The 24343-nt window shown below is 37.1% G+C and overlaps 1 protein-coding gene across 1 annotated transcript in view; it reads right to left on the bottom strand.

Annotated features, from left to right (window-relative positions):
* The window catches only part of HPGDS (hematopoietic prostaglandin D synthase), a 28837-nt gene extending 5029 nt beyond the window's left edge, over positions 1-23808 (bottom strand). Inside the window, exons 1-4 of the mRNA XM_032633037.1 lie at positions 23676-23808; positions 16924-17016; positions 11467-11576; positions 6623-6721 (exon numbers count right to left, since the gene is read on the bottom strand). Of these exons, the coding sequence (XP_032488928.1) occupies positions 6623-6721; positions 11467-11576; positions 16924-17016; positions 23676-23808 (435 nt within the window). The remainder of the gene's footprint in view (positions 1-6622; positions 6722-11466; positions 11577-16923; positions 17017-23675) is intronic.
* Positions 23809-24343: the final 535 nt, after the last annotated feature.

The raw sequence follows: 24343 nt of genomic DNA, 5'->3' as shown, positions 1-24343 counted from the left end.
CAAAAAAGGACAGTACATATTGATCAAGGGATCAATCCAATAAGAATTGTAACTATATATACACCGTGCACCCAACATAGGAGCACCTAAATACATAAGGCAAATATTAAGACATAAAAGGAGAAATTGATATTTATAGAGCATTCCATTCAAAAGCAGCAGAATACACATTTTTTCCAAGTGCATATGAAACATTCTCCAGGATAGAACACATGCTAGACCACAAAACAAGCCTTGGTAAATTTAAGAAAATTGAAATCATATCAAGCATCTTTCTGACCACAATGTTATGAGGCTAGAAATCAACTAGAAGAAAAAAGCTGCAAAAAAAAACGCAAAGCGTGGAGGCTAAACAATATGCTACTAAACAACTAATGGATCACTGAGGAAATCAGAAAATACCTAGAGATATATGAAAACAAAAACACGACAATCCAAAACCTATGGGATGCAGAAAAAACAGTTCTAAGAAGATTATAGTGATACAAGCTTACCTCAGAAAACAAGAAAAATCTCAAAACAACCTAACTTTGAACCTAAAAGAGCTAGAGAAAAGAACAAACAAAAGCCAAAGTTAGTAGAAGGAAAAAAATCAGATAAAGATCAGAGCAGAAATAAATAGAGACAAAAAAAATTAGAAAAGATCAATGAAACTAAGCTGGTTCTTTGAAATGATAAAACTTTAGCCAGATTTATCAACAAAAAAAGGAAGAGGGCCCAAATCAATAAAATCAGAAATGAAAAAGAAGCTACAGCCAACATCACAGATATACAAAGGATCATAAAAGACCATTACAAACAACTATATGCAAATAAAATGGACAACCTAGAAGAAATGGACAAATTCTTACAAAGGTACAATCTCCCAAGACTAAACCAGGAAGAAGTAGAAAATATGAACAGACCAATTACCAGTACTGATATACGATATTTGTTTTTCTCTTTCTGACTTACTTCACTCTGTATGACAGATTAACACATATATGTGGAATCTAGAAAAATGGTATAGATGACCTTAATTGCCAAGCAGAAATAGAGACACAAAGAACAAATCTATGGATACCAAGGGGGAAAGGAGTGGGGTGGGAGGAATTGGGAGATTAGGATTGACACATATACACTATTGATACTATGTATAAAATAGACTACTGATGGGAACATAATGTATAGCACAGGGAACTCTACTTAATAAACTGAAGTGTCCTAAATGGAGGGGATATATGTATATGTATGGCTGATTCATTTTGCTGTGCAGAAGCTAACACAACATTGTAAAGCAACTATACTCCAATAAAAATTAATTTAAAATTTTACCAATACTGAAACTGAATCAGTAATTTAAAAACTAAGAAACAAAAGTCCAGGACCAGATGGCTTCACAGATGAATTCTACCAAAAATTTAGAGAAGAGTTAACATCTATCCTTCTCAAACTATTCCAAAAATTTCTTGAGGAAGGAACACTTCTGAACTCATTCTGTGACGCCAGCATCACCCCAATACCAAAACCAGACAAATATACTACAAAAAGAGAAAATTACAGGCTAATATCACTGATGAACATAGATGCAAAAATCCTCAACAAAATACTAGCAAAATACCAGGGATGCAAGGATTTTTCAGTATCCACAAGTCAGTCATCAGTGTGATACACCACATTAACAAACTGAAGAATAAAAACCATATAATCATTTCAATAGATGTAGAAAAAGTTTTTGACAAAACTCGACATCCATTTATGATAAAAACTCTCCAGAAAGTGGGCACAGAGGGAACCTACCTCAACATAATAAAGGCCACATATGGCAAACCCACAGCTAACATCATACTCAATGGGGAAAAACTGAAAGCATTTCTTCTAAGATCAGGAACAAGACAAGGATGCCCACTCTTGCCACTTTTATTCAACATAGTTTAGGAAGTCCTAGTCACAGCAGTGAGATAAGCAAAAGAAATTAAAAGGAATAGAAATTGGAAAGGAAGAAGTAAAGCTGTCACTGTTTGCAGATGACATGACACTCTACATAGAAATTCCTAAAGTCTCCACCAGAAAACTACTAAAGCTCATCAATAAATTTGGTAAAGTTGCAGGATACAAAATTATTATACAGAAATCTGTTGCATTTATATACACTGAGTTATCAGAAAGAGAAATTAGGGAAACAATCCCCTTTACCATCACATCAAAAAGAATAAAATGCCTAGGAATAAACATACCTAAGGAGGTAAAAGACCTGTACTTGGAAAACTGTAAGACACTGATGAAAGAAATTGAAGATGACAAAAACAGATGGAAAGATATACTATATTCTTGGACGGAAGAATTAATATTGTTACAATGACCATATTACCCAAGGCAATCTACAGATTCAATAAAACCTCTACCAAAATACCAAGGCATTTTTCACAGAATAAGAACAAATAATTTAAAAATTTGTATGGAAACACAAAAGACCCTGAATGGCTAAAACTATCTTGAGAAAGAAGAACTGAGCTGGAGGAATCACACGCTCTGGCTTTAGACTATAGTGCAAAGCTGCAATAATCAAAACAGTATGGTACTGGCACAAAAACAGACACATTGATCAATGGAACAGAATAGAGAGCCCATAAATAAACCCACACACTTATGGCCAATTAATCTATAACAAAGGAGGCAAGAATATACAATAGAGAAAAGACAGTCACTTCAATAAGTGGGTCTGGGAAAACCGGACAGCTACATGTAAAAGAATGAAATTAAAATATTCTCTAACACCATGTACAAAAATAAACTCAAAGTGTATTAAAGACATAAATGTAAGACCAGAAACCACAAGACTCCTAGAGGAAAACATAGAATAATACACTTTGACATAAATCGTAGCAATATCTTTTGGATCTGTCTCCTAAAGCAGATGAAATAAAAGCAAAATTAAAATATGGGACCTAATTAAATGTAAAAGCTTTTGCACAGCAAAGGAAACTATTGACAAAATGAAAAGAACCTACTGAATGGGAGAAAATATTTGCAAATGACTGATAAGGGGTTAATATCCAATGTATATAAACAGTTCATACAATTTAATAACAAAAAGACAAACAAAAAATGGGCAGAAGAACTGAATAGACATTTTTCCAAAGAGGACATGGAGATGGCGAACAGGCACATGAAAACATGCCCAACATCACTAAGTATCAGGGAAATGCAAATCAAAACCACAATGAGATTGTCACCTCACACCTGTCAAAATGGCTATCATCAAAAAGAACACAAATAACAAATGTTTTTGAGGATGTGGAGAAAAAGGAAAAGGGAACCCTCCTACACTGTTGGTGGGAATGTAAATTGGAGCAGTCACTGTGGAAAACAGTAGGGAGGTTTGTCAAAAAACTAAAAATAGAACTACCATATGACCCAGCAGTTCTCCTCCTGGGTACATATCTGGAAAAGATGAAAGCTCTCATCTGAAAAGATACATTCACCCCAATGTTCATACCAACATTATTTGCAATTGCCAAGATAAGGAAGCAACCTAAGCAACCTATCCATCAACTGATGAATGGATAAAGAAGATGTGGTATACATATAAATGGAATACTACTTGGCCATAAAAAGAATGAAATTTTGCCATTTGCAGCAACATGGATGGACTTGGAGTATATTATGCCAAGTGAAATAAGTCTGACTGAGAAAGACAAATACTGTATGATATCACTTATATGCAGAATCTAAAAAATAGCACAGACTAGTGAATATAACAAAAAAGAAGCACACTCACAGATATAGAGAACAAACTAGTGGTTATCAGTGGGAAGAGGGAAGGGGGAGGGGCAATATAAGAGTAGGTGATTAAGAGATAAAAATTATTATGTATAAAATAAGCTATAATGATATATTGTACACCATGGGGAAAATAACAAATACTTTATAATAACTATAAATGGAGTATAATCTTTAAAATTTTGAATCACTATATTGTACACCAGTGACATATAATATTGTACATCAACTATACTTCAATTAAAAACAAAAGAATCGTAAAGTGATAAAGGTGATATAGACAAAGTAGAGTGATGAGAAGGAGTCTCAAGTGATCAGGGAGAGAAGTTCTTTAAGAGGTGACATTTAAGCTAAGGCTTGAATGATGATAAAAAGATCCAGACATGCAGTGATTTGGGGATTAAACATTTCAGGCAGAAGGAGGAGCAAGTGTAAAGGCTCTTAGGTGGGAGTATGACTTGTGTCCGAGGAAAAAACAAAACACCAGAGTGTTTGGGACACTTTGAGGAAGGGAGAGAGCACTAAGAGATGGGGTTAGGAGATAGGTTACAAAGGAATTTTAATAAAAAGCAGAAGGAAAAAAATATTTTACATTCTTAGAAACTGTTCAATCAATAAGGGCAGAGAAAGGAACATAAAAGATATGGCAAGTTTGCTTCTCTGTCTCCTCAGGACTCAGCAGACAGTGATTAAAATAAGTCACAAGAGCATGTCAAAAAGCAGTATCTCGTCTCCTAGAATGGAGTCTCCTTGAAAGCAGGGACCCCAGCTTACCACAGCTTCTAAATTAGATTTAGATTTGATTTTTCTCTTGGCAAGACTACTTCATAGGGGGCAGTGCACTCCTCTGTCAGTAGGCCCGTAATGTCTGGTTCTCTCCTTTTTTGTGATATTAACAATTGTTGATAGTCAATGCTTAGATCCATTGATTCATCATGGGTTGGAAAATGGTGATGATTTATTTTAAACTCTCCTTGTTTATTTGTTTATTTATTTATTGGCTGCGCTGGGTCTCCGTGCAGCACTTGGGCTTTCTCCAGTTGCGGCAAGCAGGGGCTACTCTAGGTTGTGGTACACAGGCTTTAGTAGTTGCGGCACGCGGGCTCAGTAGTTGCAGCACGAGGGCCCCAGAGCATGTGGGCTCAGTAGTTGCGGTGCACAGACTCCAGTAGTTGTGGCGCACTGCATGGGCTTATTTGCTCTGTGACATGTGGGATTTTCCCAGATCAGGGATCAGACCTGTATCCCCTGCATTGGCAGGCAGATTCTTAACCACTGGACCACCAGGGAAGTCCTCTTTCCTTATTAACTAGAATACCTTTATGTAGGCAAACGTTGTCCATCAATTTTTTTTTATCTTGAGGTATAATTGGCATAGGAATGGCACGATAAATGCTTTATTCAAACCCCTCAACTTTTTTGTTTTTAAGTTTTCGGAATACAGACAGTCTCTAGCTTATGACGGTTCAGCTTACAATTTTTTGACTTTACCACGGTGCAAAAGTGACACATGTTCAGTAGAAACTGCACTTTGAATTTTGAAGTTTGATCTTTTCCCAGGTTAGTGATATGCTGTATGGTACTCTCTCATGATGCTGGGCAGTGGCAGTGAACCACATAATCAGGAGGGTAAACAACTAATACACCTACAATCATTCTGTACCCATACAACCATTCTGTCTTTTACTTTCACTACAATATTCAATAAATTACGTGAGATATTCAACACTTTATTATAAAGGCTTTGTGTTAGATTATTTTGCCCAAAACTGTTGGCTAATGTAAGTGTTCTGAGCAAATTTAAGGTGGGCTAGGCTAAGCTATGATACTTAGTAGGTTGGGTGTATTTTTTGACTTAACGATATTTTCAATTTACGATGGATTTATTGGGACATAATCCCATCATAAGTCAATGAAAATTTGTAATAATTTGGCTCCATAACATCTTCTAAAAGTCACCAATGAAGCTTTGTTTGGTTTTGAGGGGTGTGTGTGTGTGTGTGTGTGTGTGTATTTGGTGATGGTGGTTGTCATAAACTCATGGATTCATTCATTTTGATTTGTTTCAATCCATTGCAGTTAATATTCTTATTGTGGCTTGAATTTTCTCATCTTTGGCCAGTGAGAGCTTCTACAAATTGACTGCTAAGTCGTTCTGACACAACTCTGGTGGTGTGTGTGGGGGGGTTTGTGATAATTTATTTGGTTCTATTATGTCAAAGTATTCCCGGCTCATGTTTTACATTTCCTGTCCCAAACTGAGAATGAGCTGTTTCTCCAAGAAGTTCTGGTTACTTTTAGTATTTAGAGACCAGAATCTGGGTCCAAAGGGTGGCCAGAACAACTAGACTGGTCATTTTTTCGAGAAAAAGAGACACAAGATGCTTGTTGTCTTTACCTTAAGAAAAAGTACATCGTGAACTGAAACTGGTGTACAATTATTATTTTTTTGTCCCGAGAAAATATCTATAATGAGATGTATAGTCAAATCACTGTGTTTTTAAAAATGACGATATTTCTTAAGATAGTGTTTCACTAATAGAGGCCACAGGTACTTCTCCACATACCCTGTGCACCAATTTGACACAAGTTCATTTGTTTCACTTTGCTTTAGTTTGTCAGTGATAGCTTTTTAAAATGTTTTTGTTGTTGTTATATAATTATATAAAATATTTTAGTTCATGTTTCCAAAGTTAACTCCACTGAAAAAGTTTTATTCAGAGAAGTTTAGCTTTTGTCCCTGCTCTCTAACCTACTCCGTCCCTATGAGTAACACTTTTTTCAATACATTTTTATAAAGTTTTTGGTTTATCCATATATGTATATGCTTGTATTTTTTTAAGATGTAAAACGTACTCACAGAGTTACCAATAAGCCACTCTTTTTCCCCTAAGTATGTGTCTAAATCTTGCAGAAGATGAGATGCATCACATGTGAGTAGCTCCTTAAACATCTGATCCTAAGAGAGGGAGAAAAAAGATTCATTTAAGCATAATAAGAAGAAAAACAAATGAGTTGAAGAGGAAGTAGATTTTTCCATCTTCTTTCTCCCACATGAGTTCAAAAAGGAAGTAGCTACCTGTTATTGGTGGTTGTTGCTTGTTTGTTTGTTTTTTAAAATGAATGGCATGGAGATTCAGGTCTGATTTTCTATAGATCTTATTCTTCCCTTTATTACTCATGGATTAAAAAATAAATATTGTCATCAGTTCTTATTGTTTCTTTGTATATAATGACTAAATATTTCATCAATAAAATCTTTTCATGGTTTTTTATCTTAATTTTTGTTAATGAAAATTATTCCATTATGTTTTTACATTTCTAAAATTCCCTACCATTTTTAGGCTCACTCCCTTTAAAGTGAAATAATTTAACTAAAGGTAAAGAAATTAATTTATTTTGTAAATAAAATTTATTTTGTAAGACTGTTATTAATAAAATATTATTATTTTGTAAGATTCCTCCAGTTTAGCAGTCTTTCATCTCACAGTTACACTTAACAGAAGTAATCCATAATGAATAGTAATGTTCTTGGGCAGATTTCCTCTGTTTGGCTTGACATTGTACCTTAGGGTGAGATTTCTCTGCCTTGACTATCATCTGTAAAATGAATCCAAGGTGCCCCCTTTTGATATAATATGTAAGATATTATTACAAACCAAATAATATCCTTGGGAAAAAATAACAGATATATCCATTTAAAAAAATTATCTTTGTGTTTTTACTTGAATCTTTGAAGACCAAATAATTTACTCATGGCCTCTTTCTTGGTAAGAAGTATTTGTTTGTTTATATACGAAAATCAGGCTGGTTTGTATTGTGGATATGGAATGTAAACCAAACTCAAAATATTATAAAATATACATATATCATTAATATTCACAAATGAATATTATAAAATCTGTAATAAAATCAGCCTCTATTAAGATAAGTCAAATAGTGGATAAATCTCTCACCAATTTACTTCCTGTTACTATTATGACTTAGCTGGGTAATATAGATTATTATAACATAATGCCTTATATTTGTAGGGCACAGTTTGCAAAAGCATCATTACAGATTTACATAGGTTTGCCACATTTCAGGTACTGAAGGTTGGGAAGTTTGTCATTATTTTGACTTTACATGCTTTCCACGGTTCTATACCACCTTTGTACATAAGGTTCTCTCTCTATGGTTAAGATATTCATAGTTCTAAATAAAATAGTGTGAATCCTTCAGTCCCTTCCACAGAATCTGTGAGCTAAGAGGCAATGGGCCCAGAAACACGTGACATTTCCCATAGCTTAGCTTAGATCAGCATCAGTTGGGGAGGTAATAGCCAGCTTGGCTGTCCTAGAATAGCTAGAAACAGGAGGGAGTTAAATGGAACAGGATGTAGATGCTGTACAGCTTTCCAAAAACTCCTGTGCGTTCACCTGGGTGATTCTGCTACTTTTTCTACTGTGCATTTCCACAGCTTAAGGTACACCAATGCTTTGTATATGCAGTGCCAGATAAAAATCTTATCTCTGCTCTCTTGAGTTCCTTAGCCCAGGTTCTCTTTATGTGTTTGGTGAGAATCATATCACTCTAATGAAATGTAAATTGCTAAACAGCATAACCATTAGTATTTAAGAGTCATTTTAAAGAATACTCACAAAAATAACCTAAAGAAGATAAAATTTTCTTACATATCCTTTTTAAAATGCATTTTCTGATAAACCCTAGATAGCCATTCCTCTACTTGGTGGACTCAGAAATTTCCTCCCACCTCCCCCAGAGAGTTATAAGGAAGGAGATTTTTGCACATTGAAAAGTCATTGCTATTGTATTCTATCAAATGACATTTAGAGGATTTAGGGAGGTTTGCATATTTCTCCAAAGCACCATTTTAAAATCCACACTGCCCAAATCGTTTAGGATTGGAAATGGGCCACTGCTGTCCCTTCAGTCCTGCTGATCCATCACCCTCCCCCCACCCCGCAACCCCCTACCCTGTTCTTCAGATGAGGAAACTGAAACAGACACATTGAATAACCACAGAAACACTAGTGATAAATTCAAGGATTATCAGTGTGACCAATGCTCAGAGACATATTTTGCCTTTAATTTTTTTTAATTTTAAATTGGAAATGGAATTTTTAGCATGAAACATTTATAATTATGTGTACTCGATAGATTTTTAAAGAACATATAAGAAGAGGACTATTTTCACTGTTCATCCATCTTTACTGTATCAATATTCTGCTTTTGAAAATTTTATCTGACCACAAGGTGGCAGCAATGCAACCCACTACGGAGAGACTAAGTAATGAGATGCAAAAGAACTGTGTATTTTTCATTGTATTCTGGCCAGGTCCTGCTTATTAATCAGATAGTCTAGCTATTCGCAATTATTTCTGCAACATGTTGTCCCTTCATATGATTTATTCATGAACTTGGAATATGTCCTGTGAATTTGTTTTTCTGAGGTAGGTGGCATGTAAGAGCATTGTTATTCTAATATAAAGGTAGAGTTCCCCTTATCATAAATGTTCAAAGAACATTTTCCTTTGGGAGAAAAGGAGAATGGAAAAATAGAGAAGTAGAGAAGGGCAAGCCCACATGGAACAAAAACCTTTAGATACTTTTTTTTCTAAATTGAGAGGATTATGCATCTACTTGTCTCTGCATTTATAAGGATATGTGAAATGTAGATGTCATGTCTGACAAAGAAAAGGAAAAACAATGAGCACTGAATTATATAAAAACACTATAATAACTAATATTTAGTGAACACTTTCCACCTAGCCGTAGGTACTTATGCTACCATTTAATCCTCCCAACATACTTTGAAGCAGATTCTATGATATCCCTACTTTACAGACATAGAATGTGAAAAGTTGATAGGGAGTTAAGTGACAACTGGTAAAAAGAATCAGGATTCAAGCCTGGCAGTCTGACTCCAGAGCCCAAATGTGTTTTTATCCTCAAAGATGAGTTTTTATTTAAGACTTTGTTCTGGTCAGTCAGGTATCTGTATATATACGTATGTGTGTGTGTGTGTCCCCACACACCTTACATTTATGTCAAGGAATCGGTAAATGTGAATACTTTTATGTTCCAAATATCTCTATTTAAATCAGAGGGTCCTAATTAAACAGTATTTAGAATAAATATGCTTAAGTAAGTTGATAAGACTGCCATTTGTTCTGTGCTGTAGCTTTTGGATACAGGCCTTAAGCCATAACATGTACATAAATACTCCTGCACAGCTGTTTTGAATGGCTGCTACCACTGTGGCATTACATCCAGGGTTAAGAACATGGAGTCTGAGCCAGAGTGTCGGGATTTGAATTCCTTGTGTACCACTTACCAGCTAAGTAACCTTAGGTAAGTTATTTACACTACATGAACCTCACTTTCTTCATCTGGAAAATGAGGATAACAACAGTTTCCAAAATTTTACATGAAGAAGTCTTGAGGATAAGAGATATGAATACTGGAGATGTAAACAAGGGAGTAAATAAAAACAGAGGACATCATCCAGGAAACAGGACTCCAGCTCAAGAGAAAGACGTTCCTGGGATGGCAGTGAAGGGAAGTCCAATGATGACAGCTGTGCAAAAACCTAGACAGCTCTACAAAGGAGAATGGAAATCTCTGGCTCGATAACTCCAAGAAAATAATGGAAACAGTAGATGATCTGATATCATTGACTTTGTGAAAAATTGCATTGGCAGGCCATTGGATAGTGTGGGAAGGTTCAGCAATAAAAGTAAAAAAGAATTAAGCAAATGAAAAAAAGACAATTACTAATTTGAGGAGGAAAGTGAGAAAGGAAATATAATCAAAGTATACCACAATGCACAGTTTTGTACAATATCTGCATAGGCATACTAATGTAATGACTGAATATAGATTTCACCACAATTTTTTTTTTTTTTTTTTTGTGGTACGCAGGCTTCTCACTGTTGCGGCCTCTCCTGTTGCGGAGCACAGGCTCCGGACGTGCAGGCTCAGCGGCCATGGCGCACGGGCCCAGCCGCTCCGCGGCATGTGGGATCTTCTCGGACCGGGGCGCGAACCCGTGTCCCTTGCATCGGCAGGTGGACTCTCAACCACTGCGCCACTAAGGAAGCCCCCTCACCACAAAATTTTAATATTATGAGTTTGGGGGAAGGGAAGCAAAGAGAATGACTATGTAAGAGATAAATTCTAATTACCATAATAAGTCTATCAGAACTATCTAGGGCTTCCCTGGTGGCGCAGTGGTTGAGAGTCCGCCTGCCGATGCAGGGGACACGGGTTCGCGCCCCGGTCCGGGAAGATCCCACATGCCGCAGAGCGGCTGGGCCCGTGCGCCATGGCCACTGAGCCTGCGCATCCGGAGCCTGTGCTCCGCAACGGGAGAGGTCACAACAGTGAGAGGCCCAAACTATCTAAAATTTGTGAATCAAAGAAAGCCATATTTACATATCCTATAGAAAAGATGGAGATACATAAATCCTAAAGAAACAGCTAAAAGTGTTAAAATGAGCGTTGCATCTGAGGAAGGGTTAATATGAAGAGGTAAGGCTGGGAATCACTGTAGTAATTTGTTTTAAACCTTTTAATATAATTTGATATTTTAAAACTAGATGTATGTCTTACTTTGATAAAAAGGAACTTTGAAAAGCACCTAACATAATGTTTGGCAAGTGGATATGATTAATAGCAGTAACAGCAAACTGATCACATTACTTTTATATCTTGTTTTCTCTCTGCCCAAGGAAAACGAGACATGAAATCGTCCAATGTGTCCACGACTGCATCAACTTGACATTGTTGCAATTCTGTTTTTCCAGCCAAATCTATGGAATAGAGACAGGCCATTTTATGCCCAAGAATATGCTCAATTTATTTTACTATACTAAAACTTTTTTTTAAAATAGGCAATATATTAATATGGTTCGAAAATTCAAAACAATATAAAACAGTATCCAGTGAAGGCTAACTTCCACCTCTGACCCATTCACTTCATTTTGCTTCCTTACCTACCTACCATATTGGTAACCATTTTCATTCATTTATTTTGTGTTCTTCCATTGTTTCTTAATGAAAATAAGAATAGGTATCCCACTCAAAACACACCTCCCCCATATATCCTAGAGGTCTTTTCTTACAAGTCCCTTAAGGGCATCCTTGCTCTTTTTTCAGGTACATGGGATTCCTTTAAGTGGAAGTGCCACAATTTATTTAACTAGCCTCAACTGATTAGGTTTGTTTCCAGTCTTTTGCTAGTGCAAGTGATACTACAATAAATAACCTGTACATACATTATCATTTATCTTGTAGAAAGAATTACTGTTACATGTGCAGATAATTTTTTGTCAGGAGCATTTGTTTGCTTCCTGGGAATTATAAGTTTAAAATAATAGAAGTGTTTTTTTTCTTTACTGCCATTCGCTGACCATCATTTTGCTAAGGAATCATTCTAAAATGATTCAGTGTAGAAGCATTCTAAAATAGGTTGCATTTCAGCCAAGGGAACTGTCAACAAAATGAAAAGACAATCTACTGAATGGGAGAAAATATTTGCAAATGATATGACCGATAAGGGATTAATATCTATCCAATGTATACAAACAGCTCATACAACTCAACATCAAAAGGACAAATAATCTAACTAAAAACTGGGTTGAAGAACTGAATAGATATTTTTCCAAAGAGGACATGCAGATGGCCAACAGGCACATGAAAAGATGCTCAACATCACTAGTCATCAGGGAAATGCAAATCAAAAACACAATGAGATATCACCTCACACCTGTCAAAATGGCTATCATCAAAAAGGACACAAGTAACAAATGTTGGCAAGGATGTGGAGAAAAAGAAAAAGAGAGCCCTCCTACACTGTTGGTGGGAATGTAAATTGGAGCAGGCACTGTGGAAAACAGTAGGGAAGTTTGTCAAAAAACTAAAAATAGAACTACCATATGACCCAGCAATTCCACTCCTGGGCATACATATGGAAAAGACAAAATCTCTAATTCAAAAAGATACATTCACCCCAATGTTCATACCAGCATTATTTGCAATTGCCAAGATAAGGAAGCAACCTAAGTGTCTATCAACAGATGAATGGATAAAGAAGATATGGTGTGTATATATATATATATATATATATATATACACACACACACACACACACACACACACACACACACACACACAATGGAATATTACTCAGCCATAAAAAAGAACGAAAGAATATTTGCCATTTGCAGCAACATGGATAGATTTAGAGGGTATTATGCTAAATGAAATAAGTCAGACAGAGAAAGACAAATACTGTATGATATCACTTATATGTGGAATCTAAAACGTACAATAAACTAGTGAATATAACAAAAAAGAAGCAGACTCACAGATATAGAGAACAAACTAGTGGTTACCAGTGGGGGCGGGGAGAGGCAATATAGGAGTAGGGGATTAAGAGGTACAAACTATTATGTATAACGTAAGCTACAAGGATATATTGCACAACACAGGGAATATAGCCAATATTTTATTATAACTGAATGGAGTGTAACTTTAAAAGTTATGAATCACTATATTGTACACCTATAACTTGTAACTTTAATAAAAAATAAAAATATAAAATAGGTTGCTTTTGTACAAATGTATAAATTTACTAAAATTCAAGGAACTGTATATACTGACAATGGGTGAACTGTATGTAAATCACGCCTCAATAAAGCTGTTAAAAGTGAAAGAAAATGCCTTAGTAATTAGCGTTCTTCTGTAAGCTATCTATATTTTCACGTATGTGATATTCAAAGACTGATTCTTCTTTCTGACCTTGAGAAATCCCTCCGAATTGTATAAGGTCTCTTCACTCATTTTCATCCCTACTTTGACTTCCACACTCAAGGCTTCAGCTGTCAATTTTATACAGATGACTCATTCAACAGTTTAGTCCTAAATTCCAGAGCCGTATTCTCAGCTTCCTTTTTTTTTTTTTTTTTGCAGTACGCGGGCCTCTCACTGTTGTGGCCTCTCCCGTTGCGGAGCATAGCTCCGGACGCGCAGGCTCAGCGGCCATGGCTCATGGGCCCAGCTGCTCCACACCATGTGGGTCTTCCCGGACCGGGGTTCGAACCCACATCCCCTGCATCGGCAGGCAGACTCTCAACCACTGCGCCACCAGGGAAGCCCTCTCAGTTCCTTTGGGATAGTTCTCTATGTATCCTTTGGGGTCGGCCGCAACTGGGGCTACAGCAGTGAACAAAGGAGATCAATTCCTTGCCTGCATGGCACTTACGACTAACTGGGAAAGACAGACAATGGAAAGGATACTGCAAGTTAAGGAACTTTTTCTTTTAAGAAGAGGACGAGGAAGAGGATAAGGCCAAGGAGCTATGGGAATAAGGAACTATGTCCAGGTGTCGTCTGCCTGGCCCTTACTCTCCTGCTCAAATAGACTTCTCTCCACATGCCAGTATGTCTTCTAACCCTAGGATGATTCTATCTTCACAAACTTTCTCATATTTCCCAAATAGGCACCCCTGCAGTCATGCCAAACAAAGTATGGCCAGAATAATCTTCCTAAGTTCATAGCCATGGTTATGTTGCTTTTCCAGATAAAAATTTAAAGTTGAAGTCAGACAGAGAAAGACAAACACTGTGTGATCTCACTCATACTGGAATCTTTAAAAATTACTGCTAATAACTAACTCATAGATACAGAGAACAGATGGTTACCAGAGGCAGGAGCAGGGGTAGGGGCAGTAAAATGGGTGAAAGTGGTCAAAAGATACAAACTTCCAGTTAGAAGATAAATACGCTCTGGCGATGTAATGTACAGCATGGTGAGTATAGCTAAGAATACCATCTATTTGAAAGTGGCTAAGAGAGTAGTTCTTAAAAGTTCTCATCACAAGGAAAAAAATCTGTAACTATGTGAGGTGATGGATGTTAACTAGATTTACTGTGTGATCATTTAGCAATATATACATGTACTGAATCATTATGTCATACACCTGAAACTAATGTAATGTTATATGTGAATTTTATCTCAATTTAAAAACAACTCTACAGGGGCTTCCCTGGTGGCGCAGTGGTTGAGAGTCCGCCTGCCGATGCAGGGGACACGGGTTCGTGCCCTAGTCCGGGAGTATCCCACATGCCGCGGAGCGGCTGGGCCCGTGAGCCATGGCCGCTGAGCCTGCGCGTCCGGAGCCCATGCTCCGCAACGGGAGAGGCCGCAACGGTGAGAGGCCCGCGTACTGCAAAAAAAACCCCAAAAAACTCTACAGTTGTTTAAGGGATGACATTAATACTCTGGCTCTTTCTTACCAGAATCTATTTTTCCATCCCTTTCTCTTTCTGCTTCCGCTCCACCCAGCAAATTTTGAAGTTCTTTTCTTTTTCTCCTGCCATTTTTTCTGTCTGGAATGTTCTAGTCCAGAGATTCTCTAAGTGAGTTCCATGGACCAGCTGCATAAGCATCACCTGGGAAATTGGTAAGAATGCAGATTTCCCACCCTAGGCCTATTGAACCACAATCTCCGGAGACAAGGCTGAACAATCTGTTTTAACGAGCCTCCAAGTGATCCTGATGCACATAAAATTTGAGAAACACTGCTCAAGTCCAAATCTTTCTCTTGAAATTCTAGGTATCTTTTCAGGCTCAACTCAAATGTCATTTCCACTTCAAAGTCAAATTTCCATAGTCAGAAGTCATCTCCATCTCTTATATTTAGCTATCTATCTATCTAGTTATTAATTTATTTGGCTCTGCTGGGTCTTAGTTGCGGCACGCAGGATATTTTTAGTTGCAGCATGTGGGATTTTTTTTTTTTTTTTTTTTAGTTTCTCCAAGTGGATTCTTAGTTGTGGCATGTGGGATCTAGTTCCCTGACCAGGGATCGAACCCAGGCCCCCTGTACTGGGAGTGCAGAGGCTTAGCCACTGTACCACAAAGGAAGTCCCTCCATCTCTTTTAAACTTCCAAAAACTTTTGTTGGCTGAAATGTGTTAGTGTAACACAAATTTTTGTATTTTTAACATACATACATTACTTTGGTCCAAAAATGAAGGTCTAGTAATTATGGCCCATTTTATTGGTAAAAAAAATGTCTCGGGCTTCCTGGGTGGCGCAGTGGTTGAGAATCTGCCTGCCAAGGCAGGGGACACGGGTTCGAGCCCTGGTCTGGGAAGATCCCACATGCCGCGGAGCAACTGGGCCCATGAGCCACAACTACTGAGCCTGTGCATCTGGAGCCTGTGCTCCGCAACAGGAGAGGCCGAGACAGTGAGAGGCCCACGCACCGCGAGGAAGAGTAGCCCCTGCTTGCCGCAACCAGAGAAAGCCCTCGCACAGAAACGAAGACCCAACGCAGCCAAATAAATAAATTAATTAAACGAATTAAAAAAAAAAGATAACCATGTCTCTACAGCTTGGATCATAGTGGTTTTGGGGGTAGCAAAGAGGGTGTCAGTGTCAGGAGTGGGACATGGTGATTCTGCAGATTATTTATAAAGAAAGGGTCTTTAAAAGAAGCCAAATGTAGCCTTTCACTCAAAAAGAGTGTTATGAGAGTGTGAGGGGAGAGAGAAGACAGCAGAGCATAAGATGGGGAAAGGCACCAGGTAAAGATGAGAACTAAGTTTCCCTTATTACTCCTCATCTCATCACGTTAGCGCATACGCTAAACAGTCCAGTAGCCAACTACCCACTCAGGAGGCCTCAGATGGCACTTTATGGAGGCAAAGAAGACTCCCCTTCTATTTTTTTTAGCATGATTAGGATGAAAGACATTGGGTACATGATTTTAATAGTATGAGTCATTTCAGCCTCCCTATGCCACACGTATTTCCCATTAATTAATCTTCTCTGATAACCTGTGATATGCATGCTAGCAAAAGTTTGGGTTCAGACACATCTGTCTAATTTTTCAGCTAAATTCCAATAAGGGATTGAGGACAAGGAAGTGTGGGGCAGGAGAGACTGTAGGCAGTATAAAATTAATTGTCTAGGGAACTCAGGGGAAATTAAACTGGTAGAGATGGTATATTTATACTTCTCTGGCACTGAGTCCCATTCTCCTTTGCACTATATTTTAATCCCATTCAGTAATAACATTACTTAATGAATATTGACTATATGCCATGTGTTTTTATTTCAGTTATCAAAAACTACACACAATATATTACCTGTATTTTTGGTCAGATATCTTGCTATTGCTAGGCTCTGGTGAAGGTTCAATCCATCGACTTCCAAAATGGGAATTTTGCCAAATGGAAGAGCTTAACATAAAATGAGCAAAGAATCAACTTCCAGAACAAAATCAAGTTATAATACTTCCATTTTACTGATAATTGTGGAAATAAAACATGATAGTAACGTTACAGAATTCTTGAATATTTATTCTAGAAGGGACATTAGGCATCCTCTAGTGGAATCTTTACATTTTACAAGTTTAAAAAAAGAGAGTTGTTAGAAAAAGAAACAGACTCACAGACATAGAGAACAAATGAGTGGCTACAAGTGGAGAGAGGGAAGAGGGGAGGGACAAGATAGAGGTGGGGGAGTAAGAGGTACAAACTATTAGGTATAAAATAAGCTACAAGGATACATTGTACAACATGGGGAATACAGCCAATATTTTATAATAACTATGGATGGAGTATAACCTTTAAAAATTGTGAATCACTATATTGTACATCTGCAACTTATATAATATTGAACAGCGACTATACCTCAATTTTTTTAGAAAAGGGGAAAAGAAGAGTTGTTAGAAGAGCTGCTATAGACTTAGTGACAGAACTGGGTCTAAACCCCAAGTTTACAGTGATACTATCGATATATATTATATATTATCTCACATACTTACTATATAATTTTTTTAAACTTTTAAAGCCTTATTAAATTTTCAGTCCTCAGAGATTACATTAATTATTCTTTAAAACCATAGTCTGAGGAATATGAAGAGTTTGATATTGAGTTATGATGAGGAACTTAACCAAATTCTTATTGATCATTTGAAGTATATAGTAAGCGACAAGCATATTTGTACAAATATAGGACAGACTCATAGCAGGTGTATTAATACTTATCTGTAAATCCTACTTTGTTTTCTTATCTAAACCTATTATATTTTTGTCAGAGAATAATTTATTATTCTTCATTATAGAAAAATTCTAAGTTGAAGATAAATAAAAATAATTCTACCACACAATGATAAATATTTTAATTGCTTTCCCATATACATATCAAAACAAAATCATAATGTATATATGTTTGTAAACCACTTTTTAAAATTTGATGATACCTTTTTAAATCTTTCTAAATCAATAAAACATCACTTTTTAAAGCATACATTTTGCCATATGAATTAATCACAATTTTCCCAACCAGTGCCTTAGGTTGGGACATATAATTATTTTGGAAAGAGGGAAAAGAATAAAGTGCCACTCATAATCCCATGACTGTAACACAGCTCCTAAAATCAACCTTCAAGCGTCTTTCGTTTGCACTGAATAAGTACAAGATGAACTACAGTTCACATCAGGAATAAAAACATCTTTGAACACTTACCTAATAAGTGTGCCAAGTACTATTCCAGGTGTTTGAGATACTGCAGTGAGCAAAACAAAGTCCCAAATAAAACTGATACAAACTGTGATGCCTTATTTGAAGCAAAGTATGTAATCAAGAGGGAATTAACATGCCTGACATTTTGAGGGGAGCTTCCTTTTGTGCTAGGCATTGTACTAAATATTTAACGTGCCCATTCAGTCTTCTGGTACTTACAACAACCCTATGAAGTAGGTATTAACTACCATCTCATTTTATAAATGAGGAAATGAGATGAAGAGAGGTTATAGAAGTAGTCCAGATCACACACCTGATAGAGGGGAGAGCCAAGTGAGAGGTGAAATCCAGTTGGAACTCTTACTCAGCTGTTTTCTAGTTCTAAGAGCCATGTTTTTGAAAGACATTAAAAATCAAAGCAAGCCCAGAGGATAGTATCCAAGTTAGAGAGGGTCTAAAAATCACATGATATGAGGATTGGCTGAAGAACTTCTACCACTCTTCACTGAAGAGGACAGAACAAATGAAGTGGAACATAAAAACCATCTCCAATATGGCATAGCTATCAAATGGAAAAATAATCTTACTTATTTGGACTATCTCTAAAATGCAGAATGGGAACCAAGAAGAAATTTTTAAAGGGCATATTTTAATTAATTAATTAATTTTTTGGTGGTGGGCTGCGTTAGGACTTTGTTGCTGCGCACGGGATTTTCCCCGGTTGCAGCGAGTGGGGGCTACTCTTCGTTGTGGTGCGCGGGCTTCTCATTGCGGTGGCTTCTCTTGTTGCAGAGCATGGACTCCGTAGTTGTGGCTCGCGGGCTCTAGAAAGCAGGCTCAGTAGCTGTGGCGCAAGGATTTAGTTGCCCCACGGCATGTGGGATCTTGCCGGATCAGGGCTTGAACCCGTGTCCCCTGCATTGGCGGGCAGATTCTTAACCACTGCACCACCAGGGAAGTCCTAAAGGGCATATTTTAACTCAAGATGAAGAATAATTCTGTTACCTTTGGAGCTATTACAATGGAATGTGTTTTCTTATGAGGTGGTAAGCTTTCAGCTACTGGAAGCATTTTAGCCAAGCTTGGAATAATTGCCAACAATTGGAATATGGGCTGCATCTAACAAGAAGCAACTTAAGAAGACAAATGCTAAGTCCTTTATTTGGTTCCAGAAAAAAAGAATTTCATGGTGTTGGAGTTGTAACTTAACAGGAGCACCTGTCAAAAAGCTTTAAGAGATTTAGTGGTGCTGAATGCAAGGCCTCAGTATGATATGGCTGCCAACATAGCTACTGTGATCTTGGTAAAACGTCTTAGTAAAATGTGTACACTTGTGCCAGGAGTGATGGTCCCATTCTGCTCTGTGCTGTTCCTATGCTTGCAGGCACAGGCACTACACGTAAATTAGCAGACAGAGTCTAACAGAAGCTTGTTCTACTTGGGTGGTGAGCAAACCCAAACCAGGGGAAATAAATGGAACACTCCAGGAAGAGAAGAGAGTTGTCCTTTGAACCTAGATGTGATTGCAGATCTCAGACAGTCCATAGGAAACAGTACCTAAATCAAGAAGTAGAGTCAGGGGTGGGAAGGGTGGACTGAATTTCACAATAATGATCAGAGAAACGATCAAGGAAGCTCCAAAAGTTGACATCTAAATAGAGATACAGGTAATGAGTTACCTAGGGACTCAATTCTGAATTCAGCCAAAGACCTTCCTTATCTTCAGAGCGTTTTCATTAAACTGACTGTACTGCAATGGCTTTTTCTCTATGATGTCTTGAATTTACTAAATGTCTTATAATAACTGGATGTGAGAGAAAAAATAATTTGTTCTCCATGGATTAAAATGGTAAGTCCAAGACCAATGTATGAAAGCCACATGGACATAATTTCAATTTTGTATAAGGAAGATTCTTTTAAGTTTTCCTCCCTCTTCTTTCTGTTCTCCCTTCCCAGAATTTCATGGAGATGTTGGACCTCCTAAACTGTTTCATTCTCAATTTTCCTTATCTTTTTTCTCTTATTTTTCATTTTTATCCTATTGTGCTTTCTGGGGGATTTACTTAGTTTTCATCATTTTATTGATTTCTTTGTATCCGACATTCATTTCCAAGAACTTTTTGTCTCCGTACATTCCTTTAAGATTGTATAGAATATCTTCTCTTTTCTCTGAGGATTTTATATTTTTGAACTTGTTTTCTTGCTATACCATCTTGACATCTCCAGAGGTGTTTGGTTTTAGGTCTGTTTTATATTAGAGAGTTTTCGCAAATATGGGTTAACTTTTGACTTGCCATTACTATTTAAAAGGGCAAAGAAGTAAAAGCTCACTGGAATCTCAGTGTGCATAGGAGGGGCTTGCCCACAGATTGGGCTAGGCAAATTCATTGAGGGATCCCCATCTGTTCAGTATCTGTTAGACATTTTTCTTAGACTGATCAGCTTCCCCAGAGAGAATTCCTCCCATTTCCTGTGTGAGGGATATTAGTCTGGTTGCCATTGATTGTAGAGCAGAGGAAAGGGCTGTTGGTCCCACCATCTAGTTTCTAGACTTCCACTGAATGCCATGTTTACTGTAGCATTGTGTCCGAGACATGCCTGGTGTCCTAGAATCCTCTGGTCCATCCTCTTGAAAGTAATCTCTATGCTTCTTCCAGGGAGAGAGAGGGAACTTGTGGTCATACTGCTTCTTCATATTTTTCCAGGCAACCCTGTATCAGCTCAGCTCTTAAAGTTATCTTTTGCAACCAATTCCTGACCCTTTGGAGGATCTCTGGGGTGATTTAGCTTGCCTTCTCCTCCTCCAGGCTTATATTTGAGCATCACTGGCCTTAATGGTAAGTCACCTTACCATTCTTTGACCGGTTTTCTAGCTTCCAGAATTTTGTGCTATCATATTCAAGGTTGATTTCTTTGTCCTTGGGGGGGTGGTGACTTTTTTTTAAGTACTTTAATGTTATTAAAGGAGAGATTAAACACATGTGTACAATCTACCAGGTTTGACCAGGAAGAAAATTTTAATAGAAATATCCAATGATATTCTAGATTATAGCAGAGGGGATGGTCATAGCGAGTTTCAAACACTAGAGAGCATCCCTAAATTGGACAGGAGATGATACCAGATACAATTTGTAATAGAAACTGCTTTTCAATATCTATTCTTTGCTTTTTTTCTCAAAGTAATAAAATCCTGGATTTTTAGCTGGGAAAATGGTTGTCCACAATAAAGTCAACGTTTCCCAGCTTCCTTTGCAGTAATGCATGACCATGTGACTAATTTCTTGCCAAACAGATATAACTGATGTGATGTGTGCAACTTTCTGGTCAGGCTGTTAAAAGGAAGAGGTGTGTTCTCTTCCCTCTTCTGCGCTTTCTGTGAGTTGGGATATGGAAGGAGGGTGAACTGTTCACACTGTGGCAATAAGAACCCACTATGGGTGCAGATGAACAGAAATGAAAGAGCCTCATCATTGACAACATCACGGGGTAGAACTGCTATACTAACTTGGGCTTTTATGCAAAAGAAATACATTTTTATCCTCTTTAAGCCATTTTTGTGTTGGGTGTATGTTAAAGCATTTGAAACTGTAGCTTAACCATCACTAACTTGAAGATCCCTTTCAATTCTAAGAATATGTGAAAACATTAAGAAAATGCAGTAATTCCATTTTTAATAACATAATGAAAAGTTAAGGTAGAATAGGGTATAAAGAATACAAAGAACTTATATCTAAAAACTAAAAGGCAGAATTTGTTATATGTAATACCTCCACAACTTGCTATTCATCTTGACTTATTTAATGGATAAATTTAATATTCACCTATTTTATGTCCACAGAAGCTCATGTACAAATTCTGATATCAGAAGAAATGCTCGGATATTAAAGGTAAAGTTTCAGAAGAACAGGAAATAAGATATTCTATCCCATCGGAGAAGAGTTCTCTGATAAGAAAAGGAGTAATTACAGGGGCAATGACTTCAGAGAAACTCATGCTTCCAAAAGTCAAGTGGCAATACTTATTGTGAATACATCAATTATCATGGTATTATTTTTGTTGGCATTATCTAGTGCAAATAACTTGGGCTACAGTATTAGATGGACCTGTGTTTGAAAATCAGCTGTACCTTGCTAGGGCTGTGAACTTGGAAAAAATACCTAAACTCTGTGTGCTTCCAACTATAAAATTAATAGTTAATCCAACTATAAAATAGAAACAATAATACATCCTGTGTTGACGTGCTAGAGAAATTAAATGAAATAGGGTCTGCAGACTATCCAATTCTGATAGCCTACAAATGCTATATAGTTGTTTTCTTCAGCTTCATTTTTATCTGAAATTTTAATAATCTAGCATAAAAATATAAATTTTAGACACTTAATATTTAGTATTTCCAGGGAACATGGCAAGCATCTAGAGGATGACTTACAACTTAACTGAAAACCACACACTTTTGTTTGTTTAATAATATTTCTAATTCTTCCTCACTGTCCTGAGTGCTAAGTAGCATGTTTTCATTGTGTTACCCGCCCAATTTGTAAATTTGCTCTTTCCTCTGATCAGACAGACCCCAGTTTTGTTCACGTACCCACCCCTCTCTTATATGGTCACAAAGTCTCATGAAAACTGCTTCCATCCCCTACTTCAGAGGTAGACTAGATGATTCTAAGGTTCTTCCCACTCCCTTTGCCAATGATTGGTTCAGAAATGGACACGTGACCCAATCTGAGCCAGTGAAACATGAGAGGTTTGCTGAGGTCTCCTGGAAAGTTTTTCCTCATTCTTCTGGGAACACTTAAGGAAGCAGTGCTTTCTCCTCTAGCCTCTCAAAATTGCTTTTCAACACTGCGAGGCTGGAATTGCAGCAAACATATTGCTACCAGCTTCATGATTTAGCCAACACACTGAGGAGGAAAAATGGATAAAGCCATCCTTTGAAACCTGGCCTACTTCTGGATTTTCAGTTATGTGGTACAATTCATTTCCTTGTTATTTAAGCTATCTGAGTTTTGTTTTCTGTTACAGCAGCTCATCTTATCTACCATCCAAATATTATTGATATCTGAGTAAGGCCAGGCTAGTCCAATGGTCAAAAGTTTGACTTCAGTATTTCCTCCATTTCAGCTCTTTTGATAAAGCTTCATGTTGTGTTATTTTTATATGCCCCCTCTGTCAGGTTTGTGTTTTCACCTCAGTAGGAAATTTTCTGGGTCACAGAACATTTATTTAACTTGCCTGAACTGCTGCTTCTCAGTGTAAAGCTACATGAGATTTTAAAACCTTTCTATTTTCCTTTCCCTGAGGAAAGACAAAAGGTTCTAGAAACATTTTCTCTACATACATTTCCATGAACTACATTTGTGCTACTTACTTGACTTGATTTCAGGCCAATCAGATTGTTCTATTCTGTGGTCTTCATACTTTATGTCCAAATATGCAAATATATAACGAATAATTTCTGCTCTCCCCCTCATATTAAAATAAGTGAGTTTGTAGTTTGGCATGGTGCGATTCTGGAAGGAGAAAAATAGAGGAATTATTTTAACAGCCCTCTAGAGATGTTTCAACATTTTTTTTGGAGGACTTTTTGAAAACTTTTTGGCATCTTCTGAGATAACCAGAGATATTAGAAGATATTTCAAAACCAGAATTATAAATCACTACCCCAATAACATATGGAGAAAACTTGATAGAAATAAAATCTTGACTCTCTTTAAGAACTAGATGGAATATTCCAGTGAAATAATCAAATTCCAGTTTTTTTTTTTTTCAAATTCCAGTTTTATTTGTAAAAAGACATCGGAGTAATAGGGTATCTATATACCAAACTTCAGAGAATGGAGTCAAAGACTTTGCATTTTAAGAATTTTTTGTCCTGCCTTTAGACACATAATGAATGGTGTCGACATTTGGTTCGTTGTTTGCTTTGGTGACACAGCTGAGTTTGTGAGGACAGCTGGGTAAGGATTGCAAGAGCAGGGTACACACACAAGGCATGTAAAACCAGCCATGTCAACCTGTCGTCTCCTCTCTTCCCTC

Source organism: Phocoena sinus, chromosome 5 (assembly GCF_008692025.1).
Source record: "Phocoena sinus isolate mPhoSin1 chromosome 5, mPhoSin1.pri, whole genome shotgun sequence".
In the NCBI taxonomy this organism is placed as follows: Eukaryota; Metazoa; Chordata; class Mammalia; order Artiodactyla; family Phocoenidae; genus Phocoena; species Phocoena sinus.
This window is presented reverse-complemented; position numbering and strand designations above follow the sequence as displayed.